Genomic DNA, 23898 nt, shown 5'->3' with positions numbered 1-23898 from the left:
TTGCATAACTTGTCAAGTACGGTTGCGGAGTTACAGCTTGTTTTATAGTCCAGAGCTGTATTTATACTACTGCAGTCTTCAGAGCGGAATTCTGCAAAAGAGGCTGCACAGTGTTGAAGTGCATTATGGGTAGTGCGCTTCTTTAGCCCCACACTGCATTATTTCAGATATAAACTATACAGTGATCAGATAGAGAAAACGGTAACTCTCCTCATTGCATTACAGGGTTGTTCCCATCAGCAACCTTCAGGAGTGCACCACTCCCCTTCCTCCTTGCCAGAGGCTGGTGAGCTCCTGAATGACTGAGAGTTTGGAGCAGTGCTCTCCTGAACAGCATTGGAGGAGCGTAGAGGCACTGAGGTCGGCCAGATCCAGCCATCTTCAGAGCAGGGCTTGCCTGTCATTCTACGGCACAGCTGGCTAAGTACTGAGAAACAAAATCTGCAAAAGCTAAATTGAAGCCAAACTGAAATGCAACCACATTGCAAAAATGTATTTCAGTCAAATAATCATGCATTTAAATTTTAAAAAAAATGCCCCGAAAGGTGTCCAGACTTTAAACAGAAATGGAGGCATGGGGAACTATAAATAAGAAGCCAAAAAACATTCTACATGTCGCTTATTCTTAGAAAGCTCCTAAAGAGCAGCTCTATCCTGCCCAACTGCTGACACCATGGCTTAGAAAAATCCTCAAAACCTTAGAAAATGCATGAGTACATAATCAGGACAAAACTCAATCTGAGTTCAGCCTCCTCTCATGGTGCCCAACCTGCCCTGAAGTGTTACCCGACATGCTGGCTCAGGACCGGAGGTCTACTGCTAATGCCTTTCCCAGCTCTCCTTCCAGTGCCACTGGGGGCAAGTCAAAGTATTACTGGATCCCCTCCCTAGTATCTGTATTAAATACATCTATAGGATGCTCATACCCTTGTGGATGGCATCTCTGGGCTCAACCTGGTGTCTGTAGATCAACCCAAGAGGTGCCATTATTTCGAAGCCCCCAGGAGCAAAAATATTCCTCTAAAATAAAAAGCAGCTATGTCTCGGCTGAGGAATGTAAAAAAACTTCACGACTGTCCTTCCATTACATACTTAGGCTGTGTTCAATTCACACTAAACAAATGGGATTGGTTTATCATTCCCAAAAAGTCATAGGCCCTGAATGACCCAATGGAGGACAAAAGAGTGGCCTTCGCTGTGTGATATGTTCCAGCATATCCTTTATTTTCTGCCTGCTGTAAGTTTCTTTAAAGTTGGCCAACAATAAATGTTCAAAGCACACTATACCGAGGTAGCAGCCGGCAACTTAATGGCGCTACAGTGTAAGGGTTAGACACGTAGGCTGTTTGTAGAGAATAAGTGAGAATGGCTGCAGAGAGATGCAGCTGCCGAGTCAACTATGATGGATTTCTTACCACAGGGGCCAATGCCTCATATATGCACCTGTATGGATATACACAGTGGCATATGTCAGATGTATACTCCTCCTTCATGTAAATATCCAGGTGTGAACAGAGCCTTAGCTCACTGCTCGTTATAAACTACAGAATACGGAATTTGGAAATTGACAAAAAAAACCCCATAGGAACAAACAGCTTGTCGAGTGCTTTGGCAGGGAGCATTACGAAAATTGATGTTGCAGAAAAAAAAAATTCAATAAACCATAAGCCAATCCATGGATTTCGTCTAGTACCCTTTTAGTTTTGACTAGATGCACGGATATACCCTGAGATATCAGAATTTGGATACAGATGTATTGTAAGTGCTCCCCACCCGGCTGCGACTTCTCTCCGCATTCTTCATAAGTCTGTTAGTTATATCATGTTTTACTTTTGTTATATGCCAAACACTAAAGGCAACTTTGGTTCTGGCAGAAGATACCTCTTGTAGGAGTAGCATATTAAATATTTAGCAAAAAATTCAGAAATTGTCCAGGGTTGAAAGGTTATCTGCTGGTGTCCTTCAGCGAGTACATGATGGCGGAGACTATGGCCACTAAAACAGACAATAAGAATGCTATCAAGTGCTGGTACCAGACGCAGTGTCCGATCTGTTCTTCCAGTCTTCTGTTTGTTTCTAGGAGCTGATTTACCTGCGAAGAAAAGAAAATCCAATATTATCACATGCATGGTACAAGACTAATAATAATAATGCCGTAAATATCCACCACGCTGGTGAAAAAGAAAATACAAGAGATTTCACTAGATGAATGGAAGCCTGAAAAAGGACAATTGTTGGTTCTAGAAATAATTTGCTAAGGTAACAAGTGAACTCCAATATTCGCTGAAGGTCAGTTTTCAAATTGATTATTTTAATAGCTCATCATTAACAGCCATTGTGACGACATAGCATTTCTTCTTAATTATGCCAGTAGACCCAGAGACATAAGCTATTGTCTGAATGTTGAATGAGAAGCTATGTTTCTTTCTTTGGTTGATCAAGAAACATGGACTATTGTCATATTGTCTGAATGTTGACACTTGAGTTGATGTGTTTGTTGTAACTTATTGTCTGTTATGTCTGGAGGACAGGGACGCAGGGTCATGGAACAATAGATGTTTGTTAATATGTTGATTACACATTGTACCAGGCTAGCTAGTTTGTTGACTTGTAAAACAGAGAAGGATGAATTATACAGATTGATTAAATACTCAAACAATGAGAGTTAAACTCATCCCACCTCCCCGCTGACCGGTGGATAATGGCCCAAGCCACAGATATGGGTATAAAAGAGATTTCTATCATTCCGCAAGAAAAATCAGATAGACTTTACAAAACCATAGCCAGGAACATTGTACAGGATGTCAGCTTAGGGGACCACGGCCCCAGCTGGAAGAACACAGATCTGCTCTATTGACCATTGCTGAATCCTCAGAGACGTCGTGAAGAATCCAGGTTGAGGCAATCAGGTCACCTGGCCACATACCTCACTGCTCTCGTTCAGCTTCCTAAGCTTGCCGTCACTTCCTCGCTGTGGGTGCCCGTCAAAAGCGGGGTGACATTGGTGGGGGATAGTCAGTGCTGGAAGTCCCAAAGTTGCAGCTGCTCTAATCCCAGCGAGTCAGTGGAAGGGTGAAGCTCTGTAATTTGCACCATCTTGGGTATTTTCTGAGATTGTTCTATATGTTATTGTTTGTTGGAGGTTCAATAAATTATTGCTGCTCTGTTTCACCCTCACCCTTTGTTGTCTGAGCAGTATTCTGCCCACGAGAAAAGAGAGCGGGCGTTCAGTAGGATGAGCCCTGTTCCATGCAGTCTTTCTAAACACTGCCGGGCCAGCGGAAGCGGATGAGAGCACAAAACTGACTCCTGTATCTCCACAGCCATTCTATTGTATTGTAACATCATGTGCTGTAAGAAAAGGAGTGGTCATGTTTTTGGACATATTTCAGTAAAATACACGCCTTTTTTGTGTATTTATTTCAGAAACCTGCTGTTCCCATTTCTGTGTTATTCATCCGGGAAATGTATAAAGTGGGTGCTGTCATTCCAATATATTGTTAAAACTGATTGAACAGTATCATCAGAGTACATATGGACACTCCCTAGTAAGGGGTATTTCAATAGGATCTTTCACCAGGTAAAAAGGGGGCACTTTTGCTTTTATTCCATTACTGCTGCTCCCCGAGCATTTCATGTTTTTTCCTTTCTTTTAACCTTTTATACGATTCCAAAGTTCGTTTTATTTAGTGGTATTATAGGATTTAATTTAAAGGGAAATGGTTGTAAAATGATTTTGCAAGTTTATGGGCAACTTATGCCAATTCCATTAATGTGCAGGAATCACAGCGAGGCCTCTAGGTGCACAGCAGTGTACAACATCAGCAAGATGCCGAGGTGTTAAGGGGGTTTTACACTAAGCGATATCGCAAGCAATATCGCTAAAACGTCACTGGTTTTTTGACATTATAGCGATATTGCTAGCGATATCGCTATGTGTGATACTTACCTCCGACCGGCTCCCCCGCTGTCCATCGCTGATCGCGCGAGAATGTCCGGCTCCATTTCTCGTCGGGCGCTTCCTGCTGGGCTTCCTGCTGTGACGTCCAGCGACGCGTGGAGGCGGGCGGGAGGACGCAGGATCGCTGTGTGTGAATGGTAAGTATCGTGCGCTGCGTCGCTGCTGCATCGCTGTGAGATCTTTCTGTATGAAAGCTCACTAGCGATCATTTAGCGATGCACCAGCGATCCTGACCGGGTCGGATCGCTGGTTGGATCGCTGGTGCATCGCTAAATGTAAAAGGGCCTTTACTTGTAGTGCCAAATCCCCAATATAATCATCTGATTTAATATCCTACATGCTATTTGCCTTCATATGTGTCAGAAGTACCCTTGTCCCTACCTCAGAAACAAGAGCCTAGATGCGACCATGGTATTGGCCTCGTGTGGTCGTAGGAGGAAGACTGTCTACTTTGCAAACCAAAAATTTGGAACAGTTGAGAAGTAACACAGACAACACAGACTATGGATAAATAGGAAATCCAGTGAAGTTGGTGGGATCGCTTGACCATCTGAGATGTATGGACCTCACAGATCTCCCCGACCATCAGATCAATTCCACTTTAGACCTCAGTGCAGGGTAACAAGGTTCTAGTTCTGCGAACATGATGAAGAATGTACTTCGATACATCTTTGTTTGAGGTTTCATAATGGCAGCTAGCTGCGACCCTCGGATATCTGACCACCTCTAGTGTACACTAGTCTATAATCTCATTACATTTTACTTTGTAGAAATTAAATTACTTGTACATAATCCCATTTAAAAGGCATCATCACCTTAAAATGCAAATCTTCATTGGTTAATAATGGCCTATTCACGGTGTTCTCTTTAATTCCTAATGTGGCCGGCTTGTTGGCTTCTACAACGTGGCACCTTAATCTGGAAGATACAAAACAAGACGAAATTCAGAAATCTGAAGACAAAAGTATATACTTAATGAAACATATCATTGGATTATTGGCTATTTTTTAATTTATTTTAGGCTTACTTATTTAGCGCCATCATGTTCCACAGTCTTTTTACAGACACCATCATCACTGTCCCCATTGGGGCTCACAATCTAAATTCCCTATCAGTATGTCTGTGGAGTGTGGGAGGAAACCAGAGAACCCGAAGAAATCTACTCAAACACAGGGAGAACATACAAAATCCTGCAGATATTGTCCTTGGTGGGATCTGAACTCAGGACCCAGCGCTGCAAAGAAACAGTGCTAACCACTGAGCCACCGTGCTGCCCATAGGCTTTTCATACCTATGCCAGCTGGAGCCGTAGTCTAAAGGTAGTAGCATAGCAAACAGAGCTACAAGCAAAACTACTTAAAGTGGGTATCCACTACTGGACGGCAGACAATTAGTGGCCACTGACTGGTTGCAGGTCATCAATATTCTGTCAGAACAGAGATCCACCCGATTTGGTTCAAAAGTCATCTGACACAACCATGTAACATGAACCTCTGGGATTAGCAGCTCCAACACTGAGGGAGAAGTCACAGGGGTCCAAGTAGGGCGTCTCCGTATCCCCACACAATTCAAGCGCCTGCTAAATATGAAGAATCAATAATAAAGTGTTGTCACTCTTTAAAGAGTGTCTAACATAAAATCTGATTTAAACGATTTTTGATGGAGCATTTTAAAATAATCCGTGAAAGCTCTGTCTTGATTTATAAAAACGAAACAAAAAAAAAAACAAAAAACAGCTAAAAACACAATAATAACAGCAATTCAGAGCAAAATCATCATTAATATATTAATATCCATCAACTTCCGGACTGTTTTACATAGAACAATGTTGGGGTAAAACATTGTGAGGCACTGTTCACATAAGAATTGGAGACTATTAGGGATACCGACCAAAAAAGCACAGGTTAGCGGTACCGTCTTGTCTGGTAAGAGAACTGCCACCATGATGAAAACCTCACAGACCCCAGTCAGGGTCCAACATGTCACATTGTCATTGTTCTGCTCCTATGAGAAGGCAGTGGAGATGTAGAGAACGAGTATAAACAGTGACAAAGGATGCTAGGTTACAGACCGCTGATCCCATCTGTAGGCGCCCTCTCCACTATTGCTTCCAATCTGTAGGGAATAGATACAAGTGATCGGGGAATGGAGTAAATGCCTATAGACATGTCAGGTGCATATAGGGAACTTTTTTGGCCAGGGCTCATACTTAGTGGAAGAGGCAAGTTTTTAGAGCAGGTTTAGAATGTGTCTGATGGAAAAGAGGAGGAAATTCCAGAAGAGGGGAAGCACAAGAGGAGTCTCGTAAGTGAATGGAGTAGAGAAAGCTACATGTAAGACAATATATGAGTTCCTTAAGAAAAGTACGACGACGCAATCCAGGACAGGACTTGAGGGATAAAGGATATTACATACGGTCGGTTTAACACATCAGTGTTTCACAGTCTGAGTGAAGACCGCAATCACCAAACTGGCCACGGATCTCCTGACCCAAATACAGAATCCTCATTGGCATAAATGAGGCTGTTGAGTTTAGGTCAGGAGAGCCATGGGCAGTCTGCATACTGCGTTCTGCATCGGGATTGTAAATCACTGATGTGTGAAACCAGCCTAAATATGCAGTCCTATGCAAATGCTACATTTTACAGGGATAGGCCTGATCTCTAATTACCTACAATAGCACAAAAAATATTACGGGGACAGTGATTCAGAAGGGGTTGTCCGAGTAGTAGACAAGTGCTTTCAAAAGCTAAATAGTTTAATATTTTTTGCATGATTTTGGCAGATAGGAGAAGACATCAGTCCCTGTAATATGCTGCTTACATTTTCCCTTGTATTATTTGTGAGATTTGCAGACAGTGGAGGAGTAGTAGCGGTATGTTCTGCACACAAAGGTGATGAAGACAGAATGGGACCCAGATGGAAGTCAGAGTATTCTTTTTTTTTTTTTAAATTGATGACCCATCCAAACCCCTTTTTAAGTTTCGTAATAATTCTACAGAATGTTAAGAAGTGTCGTAATCTTCATGAATTTGCACTCTGTCTAACCAGATTATCTGCGGGAATATGATCTGTCCAGTAAGCAAGTCTAGAGGTGTCGCTGACAACAACGATCAGTTTGAAAAAGCTGGTGAACTTGTCATGTGTCTCCCTTATAGTCTGCAATTTCCAAGACTTCTCTAATATTAGAATTTCTTTACTCACACTTGAAGTTTCTGAAACCTATCAATACATATACAACCTCTTCTCTAAAGTCGTGCTCACCATCGGTCTACAGGAACCGCTGCGATCAGCTGGGGAAGGTTTATCTAGCTTGTAGTATCTTACGTACAGGCCAGAACACATGATAAACAGCTATTACCAGGGACAATATATCAAATATGTCACCGGATACACAAGAGACACAAGCTAGAGTATTAAAATATATAAAACCAGTAAAAAGCCAAAATTAGGACAGGAAGCCTCCAAATAACGAAGAACACAGACTACAAATCACCAAAGTCAAGGTCAATCAGATGGACTTATATTTGAAATCAATAAGATCCAAACCTGTCAGATATCAAGAATATATTAAATAAAGCGCTGGTGCAGATGTAAAGCACAATAGTATGCCGATAAGAGTGTAGAGTAGAGTGTGCTGTGTCTCCAAACACGTCCCCGGAAGAAGCAAGGCAAAACGGTTTCGGGGTGATTGGAGACACTGCACACTGTACTCTATCATTCTTATGCAAGTATTAAAGCTTATATCCACTCACTCTTTGCTGTCTAGGGTATGATAGTCATGTCAGATCCATACATGTACCGTGTTTAGGTATTAATAGCATGTAGTTTAGATTGCCTATTAGTTTTATATTTGTATATTGCGCTACTTTAGCAAACACTGTCCATTCCGAACTTGACTGCATCTTTTTTTCTTATTGGCATACTATTGTGCTTTGCATCTGCACCAGCACTTTATTTAATATGATCTTGGTATCTGACAGGTATGGGTCTTATTGATTTCAAATACAAGTCCAACTGATGTAAAGTGCTGCGGAATCTGTTGGCGCCATAGAAATAAAATGATTATTATTATTATTATTAACTGATGACCTGGACGTTTGCAATTTGTAGTCTGTGTTCTTCATTATCTGGAGGCTTTCTGTCCTGTTTTTGACTTTTTACTCCTTTTATGTATTAATTCAATACAATCTCTTGTTTATCCGATGACATTGTCAAGGGTAATAGTTGTTTATCAGGATTATTGAAAGTTTAGCAACAAATAGACATTTGGGACATGTGTGAATAATAGGCCATAACACATGTCTGGTTAATCATGTAATGCAAGGACAGGCCAGGTACAGCAGAACAGGAACCCCCTTAGAGACTTATACCTCCTCTATTATGTCTACATGTTCTAATGTGGCATGTGTGAACATAATGTAAGCCTTTTAATTAGAGGCAAATCAAATTTTAACATAAGATATGATGGAAAAATATAGAAATATAGCTACATATCTAAAAAGAACCAACAAATCTTCAAATCTACTTTGTGATTAGATACTTACGTAAAAGGGTTCTATGGGTAAGAAGAGGCTGCTCACACTCCTGTCCTCCCCGTCTATCTGATCTAATACTGGTGATACCAGGGGTGCTGAGGCAAGAAGAGGCTGCTCACAGTCCTGTCCTCCCCGTCTATCTGATCTAATACTGGTGATACCAGGGGTGCTGAGGTAAGACGAGGCTGCTCACACTCCTGTCCTCCCCGTCTATCTGATCTAATACTGGTGATACCAGGGGGGCTGAGGTAAGAAGAGGCTGCTCACACTCCTGTCCTCCCCATCTATCTGAACTAATACTGGTGATACCAGGGGTGCTGAGGTAAGAAGAGGCTGCTCACACTCCTGTCCTCCCCGTCTACCTGATCTAATACTGGTGATACCACATGTGCTGAGTTAAGAAGAGGCTTCTCACACTGCTGTTTCCCATGTCTTTCTGATTGGATATACATGGTTTAAGTTTTCAAGGTCACAACATAGGAGCTTCCCACTGCACATGATCCCAGTCACTTGTCCTATCATTCTAGGACAGGTTTCAGTCAGTGTGACAAGGCTGTGGCCATTTTAATTCTATATTTATTACCTCGGTAGACAAATGATTGAATTTATTTATAATGACATTTCCAGTAGTTATTTTTTTAATCTAGAGAATCCCATTAAAAGGGAATCTGATGGCAAGTATTCATGTGCGGAAGTAGTTTTATGGCAGCAGATGCACCACAACTCCGTAAATTGGTCTAAAGGAATGTTCTTGGGATAGGTGTTGTCCCCAGTGGTGATACTCCTAGAATTCTGTAAGTTGGCACTATTGAGTGACTTGTCAAGTCTGAAACCGTTAAAGCAAGCATCACTTGTGTTTTTTTTTATTTCACTGCTGGAGTGGTGCCATTAATCTAAGTTCCGTGACTCTTTTACTCACCAGCCGCGCTGCAGTCCGAAACAGCCATTTTGTCACCACAATGTCTGAGTGACCAGAAGTCAGAGGTAACGGTCACAAGTCTATGAGGGCCTCGTTCTGGCCCTTCTACACTTACATCGAGTTATGATCTCCAGCTCACCCAGCACTGGAGCGATCCAGCAGGTCACAACTTGTAAAAGACCGACAGGAGAGGTGTCGATAAGAGATAAAAATGGTGGCTGCTAAGTGCGATACTACAGTGCCTTGCGAAAGTATTCAGCCCCCTGGAACTTTTCAATTTTTTCCCACATATGCTTCAAACATAAAGATACCAATTGTAAATTTTTGGTGAAGAATCAACAAGAAGTGGAACACAATTGTGAAGTTGAATGAAATTTATTGGTTATTTTAAATTTTTGTGGAGATTCAAAAACTGAAAAGTGGGGCGTGCAATAGTATTCAGCCCCATTAACGTAATACTTTGTTGCGCCACCTTTTGCTGCGATTACAGCTGCAAGTCGCTTGGGGTATGTCTCTATCAGTTTTGTACATCGATAGACTGAAATTCTTGCCCATTCTTCCTTGGCAAACAGCTTGAGCTCAGTGAGGTTTGATGGAGATAGTTTGTGAACAGCAGTTTTCAGCTCTTTCCACAGATTCTTGATTGGACTCAGGTCTGGACTTTGACTTGGTCATTCTAACACCTGGATATGTTTATTTGTGAACCATTCCATTGTAGATTTTGCTTTATGTTTGGGATCATTGTCTTGTTGGAAGACATATCTTCCGTCCCAGTCTCAGGTCTTTTGCAGACTCCAACAGGTTTTCTTCAAGAATGGTCCTGTATTTGGCTCCATCCAACTTCCCGTCAAAAGCAGGCCCAAACCATGATGCTGCCACCACCATGTTTGACACTGGGGATGGTGTGTTCAGGGTGATGAGCTGTGTTGCCTTTACGCCAAACATATCGTTTGGCATTGTTGCCAAAAAGTTTGATTTTGGTTTCATCTGACCAGAGCACCTTCTTCCACATGTTTGGTGTGTCTCCCAGGTGGCTTGTTGCAAACTTTAAACGACACTTTTTATGGATATCTTTGAGAAATGTCTTTCTTCTTGCCACTCTTCCATAAATGCCAGATTTGTGCAGTGTACGACTGATTGTTGTCCTATGGACAGACTGTCCCACCTCAGCTGTAGATCTCTGCAGTTCATCCAGAGTGATCATGGGCCTCTTGGCTGCATCTCTGATCAGTCTTCTCCTTGTTTGAGATGAAAGTTTAGAGGGACGGCCGGGTCTTGGTAGATTTGCAGTGGTATGATACTCCTTCCATTTCAATATGATCGCTTGCACAGTGCTCCTTGGGATGTTTAAAGTTTTGGACATCATTTTGTATCCAAATCCAGCTTTAAACTTCTCCACAACAGTATCACGGACCTGCCTGTTGTGTTCCTTGTTCTTCATGATGCTCTCTGTGCTTCAAACAGAACCCTGAGACTATCACAGTGCAGGTGCATTTATACAGAGACTTGATTACACACAGGTGGATTATTTTATCATCATTAATCATTTAGGACAACACTGGATTATTCAGAGATCCACAATGAACTTCTGGAGTGAGTTTGCTGCACTGAAAGTAAAGGGGCAGAATAATATTGCACGCCCCACTTTTCAGTTTTTGAATTTCCACAAAAATTAGATAAGCCCCCAATGTAACCTGAAAGATAAGGAAAAAAGTGTTATATTATACTCATCCCGGGGGTCTGGTCCAGTCCGATGGGTGTCGCGGTCTGGTCCAGCGCATCCCATCTTTTAGCGATGACATCCTCCTTCTTACTTCTGCCGCGGCTCCTGCACAGGCATACTTATCTGCTCTGTTGAGGGCAAAGTAAAGTACTGCAGTGCGAAGGCGCCGGGAAAGGTCAGAGAGGTTCGGCGCCTGCGCACTGCAGTACTGTACTCTGCCCTCAACATGGCAAGTCAGTGCACCTGTGCAGGAGCTGAGGGAGAAGCAAGGAGGAGGACATCATCATATGAAGATGGGAAGCGCCGGGCCCGGACCGCGACACCCATCGGACTGGACCAGACCCCCCGGGATGAGTATAATATAACTGTTATGCGAGGCTTAGGTCGAAGGAGGCTGACAAAACCCGGTCCCCTGCGGAGTCCCTCAAACTAGGGAAAACCCTGTCTGACCCTCAACCCAGGGTTTTTGCTAAAGGTGCAAATGCCTGAGCCTCCAGCCTCTCCTTATCTCCTGCTCAGCCCTAAGCTGAACCCTCCACCCTCCACCCAGTGAGTTGTCAAACCACCAAAACCCACACAGTAATGACAGACAGGGAGAACTCAAACCACACCGCGCCGCAAACACACTGGACAATACTATAATGTGAACAGGGCAAAACAAAGCACAAATATAGGAAGGCGAAAAGGTAACAACGGATCATACGACACCAGATATGAATTTCTCTCTCCAACACCTCCACTCCAAACCGGAACCACTTGGCACAAAACACAAGCTATAATCGGTGACGCCCACAGGCCAGCACGACTATTTAAAGACCGTGGGCGTGACCAAACATCCCACCTGATTTCCAGCTAGATTAACCCCAGATAACCTGAGTAAAATCAAGCCGGCGCCACTGAGGCTATAGTGGACGGAGATGGAACTACCGCTGCCTGCCGGACGCTGTGGTGTGAACAGCGTCCGACATGACAGTACCCCGTCTTCTACGAGGGACCCCAGGGCCCTCAAGACTCATAGGACCCGGCTTGTCCGGATGACGGCGGTGAAAGGAACTGACCAGCCGATCCGCATGTATGTCCGAGGCTGGTACCCAAGACCTCTCCTCCGGACCATACCCCCGCCAGTGCACCAAATACTGAAGAGAACGGCGCAGTACTCGAGAGTCCACCACCTTGGAGACTTCAAACTCTAAATCGCCATCCACCATGACTGGAGGTGGCATCGGCGTCGTGTCCACAGAGCCTACCACCTTTTTCAATAAAGACCTGTGAAACACGTTGTGTATCTTGTATACCGCAGGAAGCTCCAACCGATAAGCAACCGGGTTTATGATTGCAGCAATCTTAAAAGGGCCAATAAACCTTGGACCCAATTTCAATGATGGAATTTTGAGTTTTATGTTTTTAGTAGCTAACCACACCCAATCACCCACACACAGGTCCGGACCTGGCATGCGTCTAGAGTCAGCCACACGTTTGTATCTTGCACTCATGCTCAGCAATCGCTGTTTCACACTCCTCCAGACCGATGATAGTTGAACTCCTAACCGGTCCTCCTCCGGGACGCCCCCAGAGCCCCCCTGACGCAAGGTACAAAATTGAGGATGGTGCCCATAAACACAAAAGAACGGAGACTCTCCCGATGATTCTTGGCGGTGATTATTTAATGCGAACTCGGCCAAGGGAAGGAACGTCGACCACTCCTCTTGGTTGTCAGACACAAAACATCGCAAATACTGCTCCAGATTTTGGTTCATGCGCTCAGTTTGACCATTTGACTGCGGATGAAACGCCGACGAATGAGACAACTTGATCCCCAATCGTGAGCAAAAAGCTTTCCAAAACTTCGCCACAAACTGGGTACCCCTATCAGACACTATGTCCGACGGAACTCCGTGCGGTCTGACCACCTCCTGCACAAAGACCTGAGCCAACGTCTTCGCGTTGGGCAAGGAAGGCAACGACACAAAATGCGCCATCTTCGAAAATCGATCAACCACCACCAGGATGACCGTGTTCCCCGCCGAGGCAGGCAAGTCTGTGATAAAGTCCATGGAGATTTCTGTCCATGGCCTACTAGGTATCCCCAGAGGCTGTAGAGTGCCAGCAGGACGGGTTCTGGGCGACTTGGCCCTGGCGCACGTGATGCAAGCTGTCACGTAGGAAACCACATCCTGCCGGATTTTTGGCCACCAGAAGCGGCGCGATACCAGTTCCAAGGTGCCCCTAACCCCTGGATGACCGGCCAGGACCGAGTCGTGGTGTTCCCCCAACACTTTAAGACGAAGATGAAGGGGTACGAACGACTTAGCGGGAAGTCCTGGTGGTACCTCCTCCTGGGCCTCGGCAATCTCCGCCTCTACCTCAGTCGTGAGAGCCGAAACCACTACACCTTCCTGGAGGATGGGTACCGGCTCTTCCCGAGGTTCTCCCCCCGGAAAACACCTGGACAAGGCATCCGCCTTGGTGTTTTTCGCCCCAGGATGGTAAGTCACCAGAAAGTTAAAACGTGTAAAAAACAATGCCCAGCGAGCCTGCCTGGGAGACAGACGCTTGGCCGACTCCAGATAGAGCAGGTTTTTATGGTCGGTGATGACTGTGACCTGGTGGGCCGCCCCCTCCAAGAAGTGTCGCCATTCCTCAAAAGCCAATTTGATGGCCAACAACTCCCTGTTGCCGATGTCATAATTCCGTTCGGCCGGCGACAGCTTCTTGGAGAAGTAGGCGCATGGACGCAAATTGCTCAAGGACGAGCCCTGTGACAGTACTGCCCCCACTCCCACCTCAGACGCATCGACCTCCACCGTAAAAGGTTTAGATACGTCCGGTTGCACCAGAATGGGGGCTGAAGCAAAACGGTTCTTCAGAAGCTCAAATGCACGCACCGCATCCTCAGACCAGATAGCGAGATTGGTACCTTTTTTCGTCATGTCCGTGAGCGGTTTGGCTATAGTAGAGAAATTCTTAATAAACTTCCTATAATAGTTGGCAAACCCAAGGAACCGCTGGAGCGCTTTTAGATTACCAGGCCGTTCCCATCGCAGCACCGCTTGCACCTTCGCGGCATCCATTTTAAACCCTGCGGCGGACACAATATATCCCAAAAAAGGCAACTCTTGAACAAAAAACACGCATTTTTCAAGCTTAGCATAGAGCTTATTCTCACGGAGCAGCTGTAACACCTGCCTGACATGCTCTAAATGAGTGTCCTGGTCGCTCGAATAAATAAGGATATCATCCAGGTACACAATCACAAATTTCCCCAGCACATGAGCAAATACATCATTTATGAAATGTTGGAACACAGCAGGCGCGGTTGTCAACCCAAATGGCATAACTAGGCTTTCAAAATGACCCTCAGGGGTATTAAATGCAGTCTTCCACTCATCCTCCTGACGGACCCTTATGAGGTTATATGCCCCCCTGAGGTCAAGTTTGGAAAACCACTTCGCACCAGCCACCTGGTTGAACAAATCAGGGATCAGAGGCATCGGGTAGGGATCACGGACCGTAATCTGGTTTAACTCCCGGAAATCCAGACACGGGCGTAACCCCCCATCTTTTTTCTTAATGAAGAAAAACCCCGCTGCTACAGGTGAGGATGAAGGCCGGATGTGCCCTTTACTTAAACTCTCCGCAATGTAGTCCTTAAGAGCTTGTCTCTCCGGACCAGAAATACTAAACATCCTCGCCTTTGGCAATTTAGCCCCGGGTTTTAACCTAATTTGACAGTCATAGGCTCGATGTGGAGGTAGTTCTGAGCAACCCCTCTCAGAGAATACGTCCGCAAAATCCAGCAATGCCTCCGGAAGGCTGGGCTTCACGGCAGACACACATGTGGCCAAGCAATTTTCCTGGCAGAAACTGCTCCACTGGACTATGTCCTGGGTTCTCCAGTCAATCACCGGGTTGTGCTTAGACAACCATGGGAAACCCAGGACTATTTGTGCTGGGAGATTATTGAGTACCTTACATGTAACCCACTCAGAATGTAGGACCCCAATGTGGAGTTTAACCTCAGCTACAAACTCAGTAATCTCCCCCTGTGGGAGGGGAGCGGCATTAATGGTAACCACGCGAATAGGATGAGGGAGTTTTTCGATCTTGAAACCTGCCATGCGTGCAAACTCCTCATCCATGAGACTGGTGGCTGAACCGCTATCCACAAACACTGATATTGGTAGCTCTCTGCCCGCAATAATAACCCTGGCAGGGAGCATACATTGAGATACCAACATGGAGGATATGCATACGCTCAGTTGGGCCTCCTCCATACCCTCTGAGCTTACCAGTTTTCCGCCGGTGCGACTTTCTTTGGTAGCACAGGACAAGCATTTACATAATGATCTCTTTTACCACAGTAAAAACATGCTCCATACTTCCTGAACCTAGGAACGCGACGCTGCACATGTGATACCCCAGCGATTTACATAGGTTCCGTGGGCTCATCTGCAGCAACCACACTGGCACCACTGCTTTCCCCCAGAGGCAGCGTCTCCTGATCCCCTTGACGCAAACGGCGATCAATACGAATAACCAAACTCATGGCAGATTCTAACGATGCAGGAGTCTCATACATCAGGAGGGCCTGTTTAACTCTTTCTGAGACCCCATGAATAAACTGACTCCGCAGCGCTGGGTCGTTCTACTGTGTGTCTACTGCCCAACGGCGAAATTCTGAACAATAGTCTTCCGCCATACGTTCCCCCTGACGGAGGGCGCGGATTTTAGATTCTGCTAAAGCCAATCTGTCGGGGTCATCATAAATGAGCCAGAGTGCTGAAAAAACATTCTCAACCGAATGAAACGTAGCAGAGTCGGCTGGTAAGGAAAACGCCCATGCTTGGGGGTCCCCACTCAGTAATGATAACACCAGACCCACCCGCTGAGCCTCATTACCTGAGGAGACCGGGCGCATGCGAAAGTATAACTTGCAGGCCTCCCGAAAGATGACAAATTTGCTGCGTTCCCCAGAAAATCGTTCAGGCAGCGGAATCTTAGGCTCTGCACCTGCACCAGCAGAAGCCGCTTGTACATTAGCTACAACCAGGCCCTGCTGCTGAACTGCCCCCTTCAACTCGGTGACCTGTACGGACAGCGCCGCCAACTGGCGGTTTATGGAAGTCATGGAATCCATGGAAAAATGTTGGGCCGATTATAATGTTATGCGAGGCTTAGGTCGAAGGAGGCTGACAAAACCCGGGCCCCTGCGGAGTCCCTCAAACTAGGGAAAACCCTGTCTGACCCTCAACCCAGGGTTTTTGCTAAAGGTGCAAATGCCTGAGCCTCCAGCCTCTCCTTATCTCCTGCTCAGCCCTAAGCTGAACCCTCCACCCAGTGAGTTGTCAAACCACCAAAACCCACACAGTAATGACAGACAGGGAGAACTCAAACCACACCGCGCCGCAAACACACTGGACAATACTATAATGTGAACAGGGCAAAACAAAGCACAAATATAGGAAGGCGAAAAGGTAACAACGGATCATACGACACCAGATATGAATTTCTCTCTCCAACACCTCCACTCCAAACCGGAACCACTTGGCACAAAACACAAGCTATAATCGGCGATGCCCACAGGCCAGCACGACTATTTAAAGACCGTGGGCGTGACCAAACATCCCACCTGATTTCCAGCTAGATTAACCCCAGATAACCTGAGTAAAATCAAGCCGGCGCCACTGAGGCTATAGTGGACGGAGATGGAACTACCGCTGCCTGCCGGACGCTGTGGTGTGAACAGCGTCCGACATGACAATAACTCTTTTTTCTTATCTTTCAGGTTACATTGGGGGCTTATCTACAGCATTACAAAATGCTGTAGATAAGCCCCTAATGGCGGTGGCCGCATCTTATAGGCCAAAAATGGGGTGACAGATTTCCTTTAAGGCAAGTGCACACGTAGTTTTTTGGTGGTGCGGATTTTTAGTAAAGTCCTGCGGTTTATTTGCGGATTTCCCTGTGGTTTTGCCCTGCGGTTTCACACCTCATAATGAATGAGGTGTGAAACCGCAGTGGTTCTGCACAAAAGAATTGACATGCTGCGGATTGTAAACTGCGGAAAAATCCGCAGCATGTGCACAGCGTTTTTCAGTTTATCATTGAAAACAATGGTACTGTACAACGCACCTAAATCTGCTGTGGACCCGCAGGGCCAAAACCGCTGCGGATCCGCAGCAGAATCCACACCGTGTGGACATAGCCTTAAACTCTTCACTGCTGATCCAGTCTCTATTGTAGCTGCACCGGTGACAAGACTACAGCACCTGTCACCACTGCAGGCAATCATTGAGCTCACTTCAAGATCAGCATGACTGCTGGAGACCACTTTTTTTCTTTTTTTTTTAAGGTTGAATACCCCTTTAGTTGAGATTACATTTAACTAATGGTTAGAGAACAGTCACAAGAAGACTGTGGATATAGAAGAATGGATACTTTAAAACATGAGCAATACATTTTGCAATTTTGATTAAAAAAAAAAAAAAAAGTGCTGTGGGCACAAATATGCCAGTGGATAAAAAGAACATTATTGTGGCACAAAGAGGAGTTTAGATTAGGAATATAACACTTGCAGTTATCCTGCCTAGCCCAGAGAATCAAAGGTATTAGAACCTGCCTGAGAGATGCATTTACATTATCTTTTGCTCTAGCAATTGAATGCCTTTGGAAATAAAACTGTAAGTTATGCTATAGATACAGAATTTCGTAGCAAGATACAGTGCACAAAAGTTTAATTCGACAGCTGACTTTGAACAAGTTCCATGGCTTTTCTTATTTTAATTGGGTTGTCCCAAATTCCATCACTTCTGCAATACTAAGGGAATCCTGAAAACATTAGACATTGAGGTTTCAGAGATATTATTTATTATTAAAGCACCATTAATTCCAGTGTGCTGTACATGTGCAAGGTATATATATATATATATATTTGAATGTATGTATGTGTGCATCACCAACCAATCACAAAGCATCTTTCATTTCACCAGAGCTGTTCAAAAGAAGCTGAGCTGTGATTGGTTGCTATGAGCAACAGTTTTCCTTGCAACCATTCACTAAGCATCTCTCATTTCACCAGAGCTAGTTAAAAGAAGCTGAGCTGTGATTGGTTGCTATGAGAAAGTTTTCACACTTGACAACACCTCAGCAGACACAGACATGGTGGGAGAAATCTAGCATCCCCGGGAACATAAGCTCCCAGCCATTGTCTGCCCCCTAGAAAGGAGCAGCGAGGACATGACAGAAATGAATCCCCACTCCTGTGCCTTTAACCCCTTTACCCCCAAGGGTGGTTTGCACGTTCATGACCGGGCCAATTTTTACAATTCTGACCACTGTCCTTTTATGAGGTATTAACTCTGAAACGCTTCCATGGATCCCGGTGATTCTGACATTGTTTTCTCGTGACATATTGTCCTTCATGTTAGTGGTAAAAGTTAATTGATATAACTTGCGTTTATTTGTGAAAAAAACGGAAATTTGGCGAAAATTTTGAAAATGTTGCAATTTTCCAACTTTGAATTTTTATGCCCTTAAATCACAGAGATATGGAACACAAAAAACTTAATAAGTAACATTTCCCACATGTTTACTTTACATCAGCACAATTTTGGAACTAACATTTTTTTTTGTTAGGAAGTTATAAGGGTTAAAAGTTGACCAGCGATTTCTCATTTTTGCAACACCATTTTATTTTTAGGGACCACATCACATTTGAAGTCACTTTGAGGGGTCTATATGATAGAAAATACCCAAAAGTGACACCATTCTAAAAACTGCACCCCTCAAGGTGCTCAAAACCACATTCAAGAAGTTTATTAACCCTTTATTAACCCTATGGATATTTAGATTTGTCTTTTTGATTGCGCGTTATTGCACTTTTTGTTCGTCGGTATGATAATAAAGCACTATTTTTTGCTTTGTTTTTTATTTTTTAAGGGGTTCACTAAGGGGGTTAACTAATGGGACAGCTTTATAGGGTGGGACGTTATGGACGCGGCGATACTAAATATGTGTACTTTTATTGTTTTTTTTTTTATTTCCAAAAAATGAATTTATTAGGGAATACTTTTTTTAAATTTATTTAGCGATTTTTTTATAAATCATTTTTACACTTTTTTTTTTTTTAAACTTTATTACATTGTCCCAGGGGGGACATAACTGTCATGTGTGAGATCGCTGATCTGTCACATCACAGATCGCTGTGACAGATCAGCGATCTTACACAGGGACTGCAGAAGGCTTCCTCATGCCGGTGCTCTGCGGGCAGTGAGGAAGCCGGCTCCCTGCAGGCCCCCGAAGGTCCCCGCCGCCATATTGGATCCGGGGATCTGCAGGAAAGGAGGCCCCTGCAGCAGCGCTGAACATCGCGCTGCTGCAGGGGTCTCAGGGAAGCAAGGAGGGAGCCCCCTCCCTGCCGATGCTTCCCTAAACCCCCAGTACACTGCGATCGTGTTTGATCGCAGTGTGCCAGGGGTTAACGTGCCGGGGGCAGTCCGTGACCACTCCTGACACATCGTGCCGGGTGTCAGCTGTGATAATCAGCTGACACCCGGCCACGATCAGCGCTGATCGCTATGACGTACTATCCCGTCCATGGGCATAGGAGCCCGGATCCCATGGACGGGATAGTACGTCAGATGTCAGGAAGGGGATATACCCATCACACATCCCCCATACCAAACCGTCAAAGTGTGAAAAAACGGATCCGTTGAAGATTTGCAAAAAACTGATGCACCGGATCCGGTTTTCGGACGGATCTGTCACAGCAGCCAGTGTACGAAATTTAAAGGAACAGAACTCTGGAAAAGGGGAGAGAAAGACCCGAGGGTCTCTTAAAGGGATCATTGGTATGGAAGTTAGGGCAAATCCACACTGCGCTTTGTTTCTGACCCCAGGCCTCTCTTAAAGGGATCCCCGGTATGGAAGTCAGGGCAATTGCCTTCAAATGCTCTGGTACTGACCCCAGGCTCTCTTAAAGGGATCACTGGTATGCAAATAAGGGCAAATCCACTTAACGCTCTGGTTCTGATCCTAAGCTCTCTTAAAGGGATCCCCGGTATGGAAGTGGGGGCAAATCCACTCAGCGCTCTGGTTGTGACCCAAGGCCCCTCTTAAAGGGATCCCCGGTATGGAAGTGAGGGCAAATCCACTCAGCGCTCTGGTTCTGACCCCAGGTATGGAAGTTAGGACCGTTCCACTCAGCGCTCTTGCTGACATGATGATGTGGGATATTAGGGGTAGTAGTCCGGTGGCTCTGGCTGATGGGATGATATGGGATATTAGGGGTAGTAGTCCGGTGGCTCTGGCTGATGGGATGTGGGATATTAGGGGTAGTAGTCCGGTGGCTCTGGCTGACGGGATGATGCGGGATACTAGGGGTAGTAGTCCAGCGGCTGTGACGGGATGATGTGGGATATTAGGGGTAGTAATCCGGTAGCTCTGGCTGATGAGATGATGTGGGATATTAGGGGCAGTAGTCCAGTGGCTCTGGCTGACGGGACAATGTGGGATATTAGGGGTAGTAGTCCGGTGGCTCTGGCTAATGTGCGATATTAGGGGTAGTAGTCCGGTGGCTCTGGCTGACGGAATGATGTGTGATATTAGGGGCAGTAGTCCGGTGGCTCTGGCTGACGGGATGATGTGGAATATTAGGGGTAGTAGTCCAGCGGCTGTGACGGGATGATGTGGGATATTAGGGGTAGTAATCCGGTAGCTCTGGCTGACGAGATGATGTGGGATATAAGGGGTAGTAGTCCAGTGGCTCTGGCTGACGGGACGATGTGGGATATTAGGGGTAGTAGTCCGGTGGCTCTGGGTGACGGGACGATGTGGGATATTAGGGGTAGTAGTCCGGTGGCTCTGGCTGACAGGATGATGTGGGATATAAGGGGTAGTAGTCCGGTGGCTCTGGGTGACGGGCGATGTGGGATATTAGGGGTAGTAATCCGGTGGCTCTGGCTGATGAGATGATATGGGATATTAGTGGTAGTAGTCCGGTGGCTCTGGGTGACGGGACGATGTGGGATATTAGGGGTAGTAGTCCGGTGGCTCTGGGTGACAGGACGATGTGGGATATAAGGGGTAGTAATCCGGTAGCTCTGGCTGACAGGATGATGTGGGATATAAGGGGTAGTAGTCCGGTGGCTCTGGGTGACAGGACGATGTGGGATATAAGGGGTAGTAGTCCGGTGGCTCTGGCTGATGGGATTGTGTGGGATATTATAGTGAATGTGGATATGTGAAGTGGGCGGGGCTATTCACTCAGCTATATATATATATATATATATATATATATATATATATATATATATACACACACACTCACTGGCCACTTTATTAGGTACACCTGTCCAACTGTGTGTTAAGACTTAATTTCTAATCAGCCAATCACATGGCAGCAACTCAGTGCATTTAGGCATGTAGACATGGTCAAGACAATCTCCTGCAGTTCAAACCGAGCATCAGTATGGGGAAGAAAGGTGATTTGAGTGCCTTTGAACGTGGCATGATTGTTGGTGCCAGAAGGGCTGGTCTGAGTATTTCAGAAACTGCTGATCTACTGGGATTTTCACGCACAACCATCTCTAGGGTTTACAGAGAATGGTCCGAAAAAGAAAAAAAATCCAGTGAGTGGCAGTTCTGTGGCCGGAAATGCCATGTTGATGCCAGAGGTCAGAGGAGAATGGGCAGACTGGTTCGAGCTGATAGAAAGGCAACAGTGACTCAAATTGCCACCCGTTACAACCAAGGTAGGCAGAAGAGCATCTCTGAACGCACAGTGCGTCGAACTTTGAGGCAGATGGGCTACAGCAGCAGAAGACCACACTGGGTACCACTCCTCTCAGCTAAGAACAGGAAACTGAGGCTACAATTTGCACAAGCTCATCGAAATTGGACAGTAGAAGATTGGAAAAACGTTGCCTGGTCTGATGAGTCTCGATTTCTGCTGCGACATTCGGATGGTAGGGTCAGAATTTGGTGTAAACAACATGAAAGCATGGATCCATCCTGCCTTGTATCAACGGTTCAGGCTGGTGGTGGTGGTGTCATGGTGTGGGGAATTTTTTCTGGGCACTCTTTGGGCCCCTTGGTACCAATTGAGCATCGTTGCAACGCCACAGCCTACCTGAGTATTGTTGCTGACCATGTCCATCCCTTTATGACCACAATGTACCCAACATCTGATGGCTACTTTCAGCAGGATAATGCGCCATGTCATAAAGCTCGAATCATCTCAGATTGGTTTCTTGAACATGACAATGAGTTTACTGTACTCAAATGGCCTCCTCAGTCACCAGATCTCAATCCAATAGAGCATCTTTGGGATGTGGTGGAACGGGAGATTCGCATCAGGGATGTGCAGCCGACAAATCTGCGCCAACTGTGTGATGCCATCATGTCAATATGGTCCAAAATCTCTGAGGAATGCTTCCAGCACCTTGTTGAATCTCTGCCACGAAGAATTGAGGCAGTTCTGAAGGCAAAAGGGGGTCCAACCCGTTACTAGCATGGTGTACCTAATAAAGTGGCCAGTGAGTGTATATATATATATATATATCCAACAATGTAGACCAGCTCACTCCTGTGAACCACCTGGAACCTCAGCTGACCTGGTTAACTCCGTTGTGCCCGGATCTGGATGTAGGAGTCCATCCATACAAATGTGAACAACGACAAAGCAAAGTCCAGCAATAACGTGAGCAATCCAGGATGCTGTTAAAATTTTTTTTCTTTTTATTCATAAATCCATTAAAATGCAATGGTCCAAGCAGTTCAAAACAGCAACAACGCAGGAAAGTCGTGCAGATAGGACTACGCGTTTCAGCGGTAGAACCCGCCTTCTTCACAGGTAGAACCCGCCTGGACCGTGAAGAAGGCGGGTTCTACCGCTGAAACGCGTAGTCCTATCTGCACGACTTTCCTGCGTTATTGCTGTTTTGAACTGCTTGGACCATTGCATTTTAATGGATTTATGAATAAAAAGAAAAAAATTTTTAACAGCATCCTGGATTGCTCACGTTATTGCTGGACTTTGCTGTCGTTGTGTATATATATATATATATATATATATATATATATATATATATATATATATATATATATATATATATAAAATAGGCAGCACTCAAATTAAATGTGCCATCTGAGGATCAGTAAAGTATCCACTTTTTTCATATTTAATTTGAGTGCTGCCTATTTTTTTTCCCTTTTGTCATTTTGGCTGTTTGGACACTGCTGAATAGGTTTTGCACCTGCTGTATTATTTTGGTAGTGCTGCCCTTTTTTCTTGAGATATATATATATATATATATATATATATATATATATATATATATATATATATATATATATTCATTATAATTTGTTATAACTAACCGTAGTTAGTTACTATGCCCGGGAAGTGCCAGGTTCTTCAGCTGGTAAATGAATATAGAGCAATTAATAAAGAAAGACCCCTTGGAGCTTCAAGGTAAAGTGCAATAGTGCTTAGCACCAATACCTACCAGAATTCACCATCATTAAATGGAGCACACTGCCCAGTACACCAACCCCTTTAAGGCATGCAAACAAAGAATCCTAAAACCCATACCCCCCACTGGTAAAGACTAAGAAGATTAGCAGTAATAAATAATTAAAGCTCTATATATCAGGAACCGTATGGTATATTTAAAAACAGAAAAACAATGTAATACTTGGGGAGCAGTAGGAATAAGATAAAAGCAGAACTGCTCACTTTTAAGCTGGTGACAGGTCC

General features: G+C 44.9%; 1 protein-coding gene across 1 annotated transcript in view; it reads right to left on the bottom strand.

Moving 5' to 3' along the window:
• Positions 1-478: 478 nt before the first annotated feature.
• The window catches only part of MOSPD2 (motile sperm domain containing 2), a 116259-nt gene continuing 92839 nt past the window's right edge, over positions 479-23898 (bottom strand). The window contains exons 14-15 of the mRNA XM_073565241.1: positions 4777-4879; positions 479-2092 (exon numbers count right to left, since the gene is read on the bottom strand). Coding sequence (XP_073421342.1) covers positions 1946-2092; positions 4777-4879 — 250 coding nt within the window. The 3' untranslated portion in view covers positions 479-1945. The remainder of the gene's footprint in view (positions 2093-4776; positions 4880-23898) is intronic.

The sequence above is a fragment of the Dendrobates tinctorius genome, unplaced genomic scaffold, assembly GCF_039654945.1.
Source record: "Dendrobates tinctorius isolate UK_male_01 unplaced genomic scaffold, ASM3965494v1 ptg000016l, whole genome shotgun sequence".
Taxonomy (NCBI): Eukaryota; Metazoa; Chordata; class Amphibia; order Anura; family Dendrobatidae; genus Dendrobates; species Dendrobates tinctorius.
This window is presented reverse-complemented; position numbering and strand designations above follow the sequence as displayed.